The sequence below is a fragment of the Myxine glutinosa genome, chromosome 13 (assembly GCF_964187855.1).
Source record: "Myxine glutinosa chromosome 13, kmMyxGlut1.1, whole genome shotgun sequence".
Lineage (NCBI taxonomy): Eukaryota > Metazoa > Chordata > Myxini > Myxiniformes > Myxinidae > Myxine > Myxine glutinosa.
Window position 1 is genome coordinate 49,376,543 of NC_136273.1, and position 13,846 is coordinate 49,390,388.

General features: G+C 48.4%; 1 protein-coding gene across 3 annotated transcripts in view; it reads right to left on the bottom strand.

Annotated features, from left to right (window-relative positions):
- The window catches only part of LOC137438916 (guanine nucleotide exchange factor VAV2), a 214,629-nt gene that overhangs the window by 73,577 nt on the left and 127,206 nt on the right, over window positions 1–13,846 (bottom strand). For all 3 annotated transcript variants that reach the window (XM_068134391.2, XM_068134389.2, XM_078767432.1), the window contains one exon: window positions 13,398–13,493. In XM_068134391.2, the coding sequence (XP_067990492.2) occupies window positions 13,398–13,493 (96 nt within the window). The remainder of the gene's footprint in view (window positions 1–13,397; window positions 13,494–13,846) is intronic.

Consider the following 13,846-nt stretch of genomic DNA (forward strand, 5'->3'; position numbering starts at 1 on the left):
CCGGCTCCCAGAGCCCACCTGCGGCCTCACCTGGCCGACATCCTCACAGTGGTGGAGTGCCCAACCAACTACACACACTAACAGGCTACACGCCCAGCCATTTCCACAACACTAATGCACCCATCCACAACACCATTCTGCAACCGCACCACAGATGCCAATATCCAACCACAATTTACCTGTACCCTCTACCTAACACTTACACTACCCGCCCCGGGTATCCGTGATGGGGGGTCCACTCTTCCCCCATTCACACCTTCGCACCATGCACACCACTCCGTACCACTTACTCCCACTCTCTCCACACACCTGTACTTGCACACCTGTGCTCTCACACCTGGTGCCACCTGCACCCTTCTCTCCCCAAGCGCATTCGCGCTGATCCACAACACTCACTACTCATACACTGCTCCACACACCTGTCCAGTTGCACACCTGTGCAATCACACCTGTTCAATTCTCACACACACAGCATCATCTCAGCTAACTACTCCCTTCTGAAACTTGCGCTTCCCAGTCGTCCCTTTAAACTATTGCGCTCCCTCGTCATTATCATCCACACTAATCTACCTGCGTCCCTACTACAGGTATCAGTCACTAACTAAACTTAACGTTACCTACTGTCATCTTCTAGGGCCCTATCAATATAACCCAACCCACCCGGGCTAGTTTCCACTGCCATCAACCCCATAAGCTATTGCTCCTTTGCCCCCGCCATGGGAAGGATGGGGGATTTGCCATCCCACCACATCGGGGGTCTCTCACTACCAATTTTGCACATCCAATTTCAACAAATCAAAAATTTGCCAATCACTACCCATCATCTGCCAATCACTACTGCCAATCCCTTGCCAATCATCCAATTTTGTTTTTCTAATTTCGGGGCCAAAACACTAACCTCATCACCCAGTCTACTCACTAATACCTCTCGGTGCGCCAATCCCTGTCCAAAGCCCGGCTTCGTAAAGCCAAGCAATGGATGCTGGTTGTTTTGTGCCAGCGGCTGGATACATCCCGCATTCGGTGCAGGGAAGGAGGTTTACCCGGGCCGAGATCCCACGCACAATCTCGGCACGGAGCCATCCCATGGCTCGATCTCGGCCTGCCGGAATGCCTCAACAAAAAGTGGTCGCCATGACGACCCTTTCTATCGGGCTGCCCGCTCCGCCTAGTGGAGCACGGACGCGGCCGTTCAAAGCGAGGCCCAGCACGCACCGAGGGCCCGATTCGGCTATAAGTCGTTCTAAACTCTACCCCGTCTAACGTCGATGCTTCACCTGGACGCTTACACCCCGCAGCCCGTTCTTTGCTCACACATCCAGCCGTGCCCATGCTCCTCGTACCTTTCCTTACACACCCAGGTACACCCATTCCACTCACAGCCTTGGTCACACACCTGACCACCGAACACTGTGGCACACATTCGTTGCTCGCACACCTCACCAATACACCTCTTCGCGCCCCCTCCTCAGTCACCTCCTCTGTGACAATCACAGGTGTGCTCTCATTCGCACACCCAACTATGTGCCTCACCACCAACTCCAGCGTGCATTCCCACTCACGCTCTACCATTCCAGGTGTGCATCCTTCCATCCCAGGTGTACATCCTCGCTCACCTGTCACAACTAACTCACGCTCCATGTCACTCTCACTACTTTCACCTCCATTCCTGACAGCGCACTCACCCTTACTCTTGACAGCGCACTCTTTCCTCATGCACCTGTTCGTCACACACCTTTCTCGCGCACACTCTCCCGTTACACCCTCTGTAACACTCACCACAGGTGGACACTCTTCCTTACTTCTGACAGCGCACTCTTTCCCCATGCACCTGTCCGTCACACACCTTTCTCGCGCACACTCTCCCGTTACACCCTCTGTAACACTCACCACAGGTGTGCATTCTTCCTTGCCTTTGACAGTGCACTCTTTCCCCATGCACCTGTCCATCACACACCTTTCTCGCGCACACTCTCCCGTCACACCCTCTGTAACACTCACCACACCGCGCTTCCATGTGCTCCCTCGCACACACGCTACGACCGACTCACTCTCGCCAGCACACTCACTCCTTGGCACGCACTTTTTCCTCACACACCCCAGAGTCGGACTTTCTTGCACACCTGCATTTTCGCACACCAGACCTGTCGCACACTTCACCCACGGCCTCTCACGAACACCCGGGTCTATCTCGACCCCCAAGCCTCTTAAATCACCTGGCGCATCATACGCACGACCATATTGGTCACCACTTACACCGGGTCCTCTTCCTCTTCGCTTCTCCTCCATCACCTGCGAATCCCTCATCCGGTTAACGAGCACATCACGATCCAAACACAGACTTTGGACCAATTCTTTTATCTCCTCTTTTATCTCTTTGTTATCCCCTCTCCGTCGCTTCTTAATTTCGCTCACCCCTTCTTCCACTTCTTCTAATTTGTGCCTCACCTCTTTTATTCCCCGGTACGTCTCCTCAAGCTCGTCCTCCAAGGCTACCTTGACCGTTTCCATGTGCGTCCTCACCTGCCGGTCCTTCGTCTCCATAACCTCTATCACCTCGTCCAGCCTCGTTGTCAGTCCCTCACGTACCATCTGACATTCCCTCTTTGTCGCTATCAAGTCGTTTTTTATGTCGTTTTGTGTCGCTTTTAAACCTCCTAATACCGCAGTGTTCCTTTGAACCTGCTCCACTAACTCCGTTTGTCCCACTGTCAGTTGTTCTACTCCCAGCGTCAACTCCTCTATGCCCCCTTGCAATTTTACAGTCCCCTTTCTCACCTCTTTCTCCATGCGCTCCTTACAGTGCCTCACCTCCTCGCGCACTCCTCCGACCTCCTCACTCACTCCTCTTCTGATCTCCTCTCCCATCACTTGCATCTCCTGCCCAGATGCCACCCTCATCTGCTCCATTTCCTCCCTGTGAGCATCCAGTTTGGTTTCTACCCCCATTCTGACCCCCTCTATCTGCTGCCCCATTTGGTTAACTTCCCTTTCCGCTTGGTCCCTCATGTCCCTCAATTTGCCTTCCATGGTGTTTTCTAACCCCTCTAACCCTTTTTGCATCCCTTCCATTTGATTCTCTTGAGCGGCCATTCTGTTTTCTACCCCCATTAACCCATTTCTCACCTCTTTTATCCCGTTGTCTAACCCCTCAAAATTATTGTCGAACTTCCAAAATTTCTTGTCTAACTCCTCACCGGTACCCCTCGCTTCGTCCCTCATTACCCCCATTTGGTTTCCCATTACCCCCAATCGCTCACTCTGAGCCTTCATTTGCTCCCTCATTCTGCTTTCCATTTCTTTGCTATTCTGGGCCATAAAGGCCTTCATTTGTATGAAAAACGAGTTCAAATCCACCGGCGGCGCTGCCACGGTCGCGGTGATCAGCGAGGCGCCATTTTGCGCTCCCGCAATGTCGGGCACAACGACGCTATTTTGTGCGTCTGCTACCCTCGCTGCTTCGCTCTCCTCACGTGTCTCAATTTGGTCCTGGACCGACCCTGCTTCACTCTCCCCTACCGGACCCCAGCCGTCTTGATCCGCCATAGCGCGACTTGCAAAATTCGAGTTTCGTAAAACAAATCCAAATTTTTTTTTTTTTCGTTATAATTTCGGCGAGCGCAGTAACCGCGGGACCGCGCTCCGGATCGATTTGGTCGAGCGCCGTACGCGCTCCGGCTCGATTTTCCCTCCCAAAATTTGGGCCTAACTAATTTAGTCCCGGGTCCGAATCTCACTCCTCGACACCAATTGTTACTCTAATAGTACAATTGGTGTTCCAAAATTTGGGCTAAATAAATTTAGTCCCAGGTTCGAATCCAACTCCTGACAACCAATTGTTACAGACACGACTTTGATGTTAAGGTGGGCCGAGCGGAATGGCCGTCGTGTCCGCACAAATTACCCGATTGTACTCGAACGTCGACGAAGCCGCGCTACGCTGGATCAATAAAGGAAAAAGAAGACACCCGGCTGGATTATAATGACAGACACCAGGGATACGGTTCTCAAGACCTCCGGAGGAGATTATATTCGTGCGGAAGGTCAGATTACAGGGACGAGAGGTACAACATAGAAAGACAAGCACTTAGACACAATCTTATATTATTCCCCAACAGACGACAGGCAAACGGGACAAGGCTGACTCACACGGGGGTTGATGGAAAGGACAGCGGGTATCGATGGCTCAAGGTGCACTCTTGGCTCAAGGACAGGGTCGACCCGGTCCGGTCCAGAGATGCGGAAGGTTGCACAGCGCTCGAGGTGGTAACGTTCTTTCACAGGCGGGTTCTCTTCCTCTCAGCGATCGCAGGCAACGTTCTTTCTCCAGCTGGGGGCGCATCTCACTCAGCGCGCGCAGGTACTTCTTTCTCCAGCTGGGGGCGCATCTCTCCTCACGTCCGCTAAGTCGCCACGTATATCCGGCGGGGAGTGACACGCCCTCGGCTCGTTAGCTCCGCCCCAGATGGAATCGGTCCGCCCTTCTGATTGGGTGCGGGGGGGTTACCAGGCTCCGCCCTTGACGAGGAGCTGACAGCCAGCCCCTCTGGTAACCCCATGGAGCGCCGAGCCGGTGTGAGGACGCATCCTCCCCCGCGCCGCCGCGCCGCCCCCATCTCCTCTGTTGTTGTTGTAATTGTTGGGGAAGAAGATGGAAGGAGGTATGGGAAAGGTCCTAAACTCACTACTGATGCCATATAATCACATTCTGGTGCAACGAAGAGTCAGAATTAATGGAAACGAGGCCTTAACTGACATAGACTAAGAATAACTAGCAAGATGTCCGAAAGTTGTCTACGTGTGGTGCGGTGGACCTGGGCACGACATTTAATGGGGGAATAAGGGGAAGGTCGGCTCTACTGAGTGTTATTTACATGCAATGGGACTAGGGAATGGGGGATTGGGGAAAGTTGGGGAGTATTGGAGAAATAGGGGAATATTTACAAGCGGATATGGAGGCCAAATTCCATATTCGCAACAATATATATATATATATATATATATATATATATATATATATATATATATATATATATATATATATATAATATATATACATATATATATATATTTTGTCGCGATCCCGCCTGTGAAATGTTTCCCAGCACGGAATACGGACGTTAATGTCCGGGCTTCAAGTAGTCCACGGAGTGGACAGAGAGAACTCAATAAACACAATTGTGTTTTAATCGGCCTTCTAGGGGTAAGGCACGATGCTTTATTGGCTCGATCACAAAAACCATAAATGGTAACAGAATGGAATAAACTGCACAAAGCCTGCAGGAACTGTCGGCAACAGACGCTCCAAACAGGACGCAGGTAAGATCACTCGCGGTTCCAATCGACGATCTCCGGGACTCGGAGGGTAACAGGATGGAATTCACCGCACAAGGCCGGCAGGAACGGTCGGCCAGCAGCTCCAACACGAAGCAGGCAATCACTCGCGGTTCCAATCTACGAGATCCGGGAATCACTCGTTTTCTTCCGGAGTTACTCGCTCGTAAAATACCGAACTGTAATCGACCAGCCCAACTCGGCTGTCGTGAGGATTCCAGGAAAGCCCTTTTGAGATTTCCCACTCGGAGCCTTCGAGCCGCGTCCGTTGCACAAGATGGCGACCGCCTCTCCCTCACCCTCCACCAATCGTGTGAGGCTCCAAGGAGGCCACGTCACGCGGTGGGCGGGGCACCAAATCTGGGTGAGAACAGGTGGTTTCACCGGTGGTTTCTCACAGTCCTCCCCCCCTAAGTAAAAACCCCGTCGAATAGACGGCGTTTTTAAAACCAGTATTTGTAGTAGGTGCAAATCACATGGCAAGATGATGGCGGTAATCGCTAACAGGCAATTAACGCAATTAACAATTATTAACACTTATTAACAACAATAACGCAACAACGCAACAATACAACGCAACGCAATAGCGCAACAATAACGCAATTATTAACGCACAGGCAATTAACAGGCATTAACAGGTTAACAATGAACCAGTTTGGTTTTTTTTTTTTTTTCACACACAAATTTTAACACCATACACCACATTAATATCTACCCTACAAGAGTTACACTTCACACAAAGCACAATAGAGAGGCAAGGGGGCCAAACTCAAGTTGGGGGAAGCGTTGACAGGAAGGAAACGGGCCGAGACCTAGAGCGGCGGGTACTCCTCCGGTGTCGAGAACAACAGTCATATGCGTAATGACCCCTTTCACCGCACTGGTTACATCGATCGTTCGGGTCGAAAGGCCTGCGGACCAAAGGGCGTCTGAAACGAGGCCGCCGCGACATGCCATTCGACATCTCGACGCACACACGCGATCCGCAAATTAACCTTCCATCAAGGGCTCTGACCGAATCTTCAGCATCTCGTGGCTCTTCAAACTCAACAACTGCAAATCCAGGTGGGTTTCGAGCAACCCATACGTTGCGGAGTGGTCCGTAATGTTCGAAGACCCTCCCTAGCTCGGCTTTCGCTGCTCCATTGCCCAGGTTTCCCACATATACCTTAGCATTAGCGTTCCTGCTGAATCGCGACATGGCGGGAGCGGTCCCTGAGGAGCACGGCACCTGAGGGTGGCTTGACGGGAGGCTCGGGTGGACTTCAGCTGACGCAACGTCACCGTCGGGAACTGGAGTCGAGGCGCTAGGCTCCTCGGGCCAGAGTGAAGATATGTCTGACTCCGCCACTCTCTCCGCCTGTTTACTCTGGGATCTAGTGACCCCCCCACAGGTCAGAGTCAATGACTCCTCCCTGGCCATGGCATCATTGCCAATCAGCAAGGAGACCCCGGGTATCGGGTAGTAGGGTACCACCACACAGGTCACTGGACCCTTAAAAATGTCACTCCGGACCTCGAGGAGGGCAAGGGGATACCGGCCAAGAACCCGGTCAATGCCCCGAAGGAGGGTATACTCGCCGGTATAACGCATCTGAGAGGCCGGAACTACCCCCGCCCGGAGAACACACCGTGTCGCCCCAGTATCCCGAAGGTATTGGGCCTCAAACTTCAGCATCGAATCAGGGCCACCCACTAAGGCTGTCCCTGAATAATCCTGGTACAGTGGATGAATGGAATTAGCCTCGGTGGCAGTGACCTCGGTCACCGATGCCACCGTCGTGTGCGAGGGCCCGGCGGATGAGCTCCACTGATCTCCCTCCGACTTAACAGGAGGGTTGCCTCGGTAGGCCGGACTAGCGGGATTAGAGAAGCAGCGGTTTTCACCGTGCCCCACGCGTTTGCAGAAATCGCACCAGGGCCCTGCCCTGGTCTGCGGCTCGCGACCGCCACCAGTGGAGGGCATCGGAGAACCCCTCCCCTCGATCCAGCCGCCGGGCAGACGGGGGGCGGTCTTGATCGCAGACTCCTCCGTCTTACGACGCGACTGCGTGACTTGCAGCATTTTGCACGCCAAAACATGTTTATCAATAAGGTTGACGCAGTCTGCCAAGGAAACAGTGTCTTTGTCGACAAGAAACAATGCTAAGTCAGGCGGAAGCTGTTGATCGATACGGTAACGCACCAGGAGTTCCGCAACCGCTTGAGGTAACTCAACCTTGCTCCCCTTGAACCATCTCTGCAGCTGTTCCAACAAGGCCCGCGAATGTTCCTCATAGGTTTGACTGGACTCACGAGTCCAGCTGAAAAAATTTCTCCTATAAATACATGCGGACACCGCATAGGCGTTCAAAATCTCGGCCTTCAATGCCCTGTATTTGTTTGCGTCCTCGGTTGCCATCCTCGCATATACCTCCCTCGCCTTCTCAGATAGATGGCTCACAAGATGGCCGACCCACAAGCTCTCATCAATGCCACCGGCAGCCAACAACTTCTCCGCCATCTCCAGATACGCTTCTGGCTTCGTGTCTCCCGTCCAGTCCGGCAAACGAACATGAACAGTTTCCGGGACTCTTGCAGCAGACCCCTCTGCCCGCGGTCGTTCAGTCAACATTCGCAACTCATGCTCTCTGACGCGTTCAGCTTCTGCTGCTGCCTCTGCTGCTGCCGCACGCTCTCTCTCTCTCTCTCACGCTCTCTCTCTGCTGCCGCATGCTCTCTCTCTGCTGCTGCACGCTCTCCCTCTGCTGCTGTCTCTGCTGCCGCATGCGCTCTCTCTGCTGCTGCAGCACGCTCTGCCTCTGCTGCTGCCGCACGCTCTCTCTCTCTCTCACGCTCTCTCTCTGCTGCCGCACGCTCTGCCTCTGCCCTGTCATTCTCCCTGTTATACATGTCAAGTTGTTGAACCGGAGTCAGCCCGGTCCAGAAGGGCGAACGCATGCATTTAGTCATGACGGAATCGCTTCCTAACATCTCGGGTTGAGTGACCGGGTCAAGGCTGCTTGCGTCGCTCACATCGCCACCCACGTGACTGTCAACATGATCAGGTTGAACTCTCACTTCTCTGGTCGACATAGCTTGGCTACGAGTTATCATAAGACAAGGCACAAAACACAACGCTCAAACACAACGCTCTGTTGGGGAAATACGACACGAACTACACAATATCACCCGCACATCAAATTGCCAATGAGAAAAATACCACGTACAAATACTCACGTTTTTTTTTTTTTTTGTCGGTTGTTTGGAGGGATCCGAGGCTCACTTATTCTGCAGTGAAGCACCACCCAAGACAGCGTCCTACGGCGAGAAAGTTCCTCCAAGACGGCGTCCGCTGGTGAGAAGATGCAGAGAAGATGCAGATGCCGAATTCCCGTCTCAATTCGAATGTCTCTCACTTGAAAGATCCTAGGACGAGCAACCCATTTGTCGCGATCCCGCCTGTGAAATGTTTCCCAGCACGGAATACGGACGTTAATGTCCGGGCTTCAAGTAGTCCACGGAGTGGACAGAGAGAACTCAATAAACACAATTGTGTTTTAATCGGCCTTCTAGGGGTAAGGCACGATGCTTTATTGGCTCGATCACAAAAACCATAAATGGTAACAGAATGGAATAAACTGCACAAAGCCTGCAGGAACTGTCGGCAACAGACGCTCCAAACAGGACGCAGGTAAGATCACTCGCGGTTCCAATCGACGATCTCCGGGACTCGGAGGGTAACAGGATGGAATTCACCGCACAAGGCCGGCAGGAACGGTCGGCCAGCAGCTCCAACACGAAGCAGGCAATCACTCGCGGTTCCAATCTACGAGATCCGGGAATCACTCGTTTTCTTCCGGAGTTACTCGCTCGTAAAATACCGAACTGTAATCGACCAGCCCAACTCGGCTGTCGTGAGGATTCCAGGAAAGCCCTTTTGAGATTTCCCACTCGGAGCCTTCGATTCGAGCCGCGTCCGTTGCACAAGATGGCGACCGCCTCTCCCTCACCCTCCACCAATCGCGTGAGGCTCCAAGGAGGCCACGTCACGCGGTGGGCGGGGCACCAAATCTGGGTGAGAACAGGTGGTTTCACCGGTGGTTTCTCACAATATATGCATATATATATATGCATACTTTCACAAAAGAAACAATTAATTAGAATTACAGCGTGGATCGGCTCGCTCCGCTCGCCTCAACACATGTCGCTACAGAGGCACAGGCTTGTTTAACTGAGGATAATCACTTGATGACTGAACTTGAGTTACTGTGTTGTCATGATTTACACCAATCATAATACAAACATTTCTTTTGTACAAATGTATTTGTAATATTGGTGATATTATTTATTTGCAATTGATTTGTTATCAAAAAAGGTCCAAGTGGTCTACAGCTCCAAATGGTCATGGGTCCAATCTGGTCTAATGGGTCTAAAGGGTCTAAAGGGTGTTTGGGGTCTTTATTGGTCTTCGGAGACTTTGTGTCTTCTGCATGTTTTGGGTATTTTGGGTATTTTGGGTGCACTGGGTCGTTAGGGCCTTTACGGGTCTTTGGAGTCTTTTTGAGCCCTCAAGGTCTTTTGAATATTTTGGGTCTTTATGATCTTTAGGGTCTTTGGGGTACTTTGGGTCATTTGGGTCTTTAATGGCATTTGGGGTATTTTTGGGTCCTCAGGGGCTTTTGGGTCTTCAGAGTATTTTGGGTCCGCTGGATCTTTTGGATCTATAAAGGTCTTTTGGGTCCTTTTGGCTCTTCGGGGTATTTTGGGTCCTGGGGAACGTAAAGAGTTTTCAAAGGTCTAAGGGGTCTCAGCAGTCTAGAAGGTCGAAAGGTATATTCCAACAGGATGTCATTATAGACGTACATAACTAATGGCAGGATGCAACCGACATTCCAACAGTACATAATTAATAAATATATAGTCACACTCTTGTTTCATTGCGTCACGGCTTCACGGAATGTTTTTCGGTTTTTATATACTAGGGCATTGCCCGTACTATATCTATATCTAAAATTATATCCCCCCCCTCTATTTACATGAAATGGTTTGGTCCAAAGCGAACGGCTTCCGGAGTTTGGTAAAGAAATCGCCATCGCGTGCACAAACGCGCAGGAAAGCGAATGAATCGCAAATTCGTTTTTATTAGTTTTAAAACATAGTTTAACGCCAACATAGTTTGCAAACGTGAAATAAATGAATACGCTCTCAAATGTGCCATCCGAGGCAGAGTGTGTCCGCCACGTTCGGCACACGCGATAGTTCGCTGCTCTCTGATTGGTTGAATCGTTTTTTGGACATAGCTCGGTAAGTAATTGTCCGATTAATATGAAACCTTGAAAAGGCACATCCTCGGGTCCCCAGCAATATACCTGGCAAGTTAAAAGTATATCGGACCCGTGGTTGTCGAGAAACAGCGGTCACAGACAAACAAACGTACAAACGTACAAACAAACAGAGATTACTGGAATTATAGATAGATATATATATATATATATATATATATATATATATGAAGAAGAAGAAGAAGACGTTTTGGTCAAAAAATACACACATAACCATGTACATTTGCTCCATTATAATAAGATTTCGCACCAATTGAGGTGCCATTATTTCATCAGCTTGAAGGTAGGCAATGTAGTTCAATCTGTAGGACAAGCTACACTCTGTGTCTGTGTATAGTGACCATCCTAACAAAGTGAGCAGAAAGTTTGCCGCATACACACATTCCAGAGTTTATAAGTCTCACCATGGTAACACCCTTGTCTGTTTGTCTGTCTGTCTGTCTGTCTTTTTGTGTGTGTCCATATATATATATATATATATATATATATATATATATATATATATATATATATATATATATATATATATATATATACATATATATATATATATATATATACATATATATATATATATATATATATATATATATATATATATATATATATATACAGTATATATATATTATTTACAGGGATTATCCTGGAGGATTTTAGCAATGGGAGAAAATCTCCCTGTGTACAAAACAATGAGATTTTTTCCAAACACGATGGGATTATACAAAATTGTTTTGAGATAAAATTTTACTCGCGCTCGTCAAATCTCATTATTCTCGGGGTATTAATTAAAAAGAAATATGGTCAAGAAAACAAAGACTTGTATGTTTCTTTCTGTATTCAAATAGACGATCTCACTCCCTGTGGCTTTTATTGCGTAAATTATTAGCGCTGAGGAAGCGCCTCTAGCGAATGACTTACAGCCAGTGTAACGCGAATTCATGTCACAGGAATTCTGAGATCATATAAGTGTGACGTGGCAGTTCCTGATTGGTTCGTGTTGGGGCCCCTTCTCGCTGCCGACGTGACGTAAATTCGCGCACGCGCACTGGTGAAGCGCGAGATTCGGCCCAAGGTTCTTATTATTATTATTATTATTTTTGTATACAAGATCGAGGCTCGAAATTCCATGCCCGAACCTCAGCGCAATCCAAGAGGATTCACTTGTTAACCATGCCACAGATAAGTTGAACACATAAGTTGCCATGAATTAGCACATTTGATCACATTTAATAATACTGATTGAAAACATCAAAAGTCATGTTGTTTGATCACGACAATGTCCGCTCCCCTGAAGATAGATTGTTATCATAATACAAGAAACAATGTCCTTTACCTTAGACAGTAAACCATCAGCACAAGACATATCAGCATCATCATCATCATCATCACCACCACCACCACCACCACTCGTTGGTGATCCGATGACGATATATGTCGGGTTATTGTAGTCGTTTTGAAATTATTTGTACCTTGACTTAGACTGTTCACTAACTTCTCCGATCTACACAGTGAAGAATACATTTTGTTCTGATCGGCATCATATTTCAGACAGTCTCCGAATTTAAGGACCCAGCTGTCTTGAAACGTTATTAAAGTTTTGCCGGAAGTAGCTGTCTGCACTATGGCGGCCCTGGCCACTGTCCCGCTTTCGCCCTGCACACGGTCGCTAGCTGGATCATCCTGGTTGTCCTCAGTGGTAGAACTACTGCTGGTACCTATAAAGAATCGTTTTATACTTTGCCCATCAGGCTGTGGTTGCGGAGGTCTCTTTTTCGGCGGCATTTTCGGAAAAAGCGTAATCCAGAAACTGCTGCAGACAGCGAACACGTGGTTGCCGAAAAGCCGCCGTTTAATGTCGCAAAACATTGTCACGGCTGCCGTAAAGCGTGAAAGCGAAATTAAAATGGCTACGGTCTGTTTACAGGTCAGAATAGCTTCGTCTTTGACAACTTCCAGACCTGACAAAAGCAGTAGTAAGTACACGATCTGAAACTGTTTCACCTGAAAACTACACCGCGACAATTGACACGCTCTATGCGATTTTTTTTTATCGCTCTGGCCAAAATCGTATGCGATATTTTCCAACTTTATGCGAGAATATCACGGAATCGCGGCCAAAGTCAATCCCAGCATATATATATATATATACAGTGCATTCAGAAAGTATTCAGACCCCTTCACTTTTTTCACATTTTGATATCTTGCAGCCTTATGCTGAAGTCGTTTAAATTGTCCTTGCTCTATCCTTTAAATGCTGAAGATTAAGCAACAAAGCAGCGCATACTATTTTCAAAGTCTTTGCTTTTTTAAAGATAGGGATCAAACTGAGGAGGAGAACCCCTTATATAAGAAAACCCCTCACCCATTATGAAGAAAAGAGGAGGAGAAGAAGAAGAATCAAACAGCTGACTTATCAGCCTCAGAACAAATGTTCCAAGCATTATGCCACCAAGTCTGTTCATGCAAATTATTTACACTTCTCAATATGATTTTTTTCATTACTTCAAAAAGCATACGACGAATATATTGGTTCGGTCAAGACTGGAGGAGACTGACAATATTGAGCCTTTACCTGGCTTCAAACGAGATAGCCCAATTCAAGTCAACCTTGAACTAACGCTGCTTTATTGTGGTACAAATACGGCTCCATCATTTCAAAGGCTTCCTCACAAACACGTTTCAGGTTTTATCGCCATTTCATTCACACTTCATCACTCGTCCTTGAGAAGCAATGCAAACCTTGAGAAGCAAGTGATATTTGAGGACTCGCTGCATAGGAACAACCAGCAAGTCGCGCAGTGCAAACTTTCCTCCATTGTATCTCAGAGTACATTCCTGGAAAGATTAAATTATATAAATAAATTTCTCACAGCTGAAAAAATGAACTTGCATGAAAGCAAATGGTACATACACATGAAACATTACAGGGAATAAACTCAGGAATATGTAGTTGCCACCCATATTTATCAGTTTATTGCAGCAGTCAATTCATTTCTATGCTTCATAACCACATGAAACAAGTTGAAGTACAACTTCATCTCTCAAGCAATAAATGCAACCATAGGCACAACAACCCTTGAGCATGGTGCTGTATTTAACTGCTACCGCAAATAGCTGTGTAACAGTGTAACAGTGTAACAGTAACAGTGTAACAGTATATATATATATATATACAAGGGGCAGTCAAT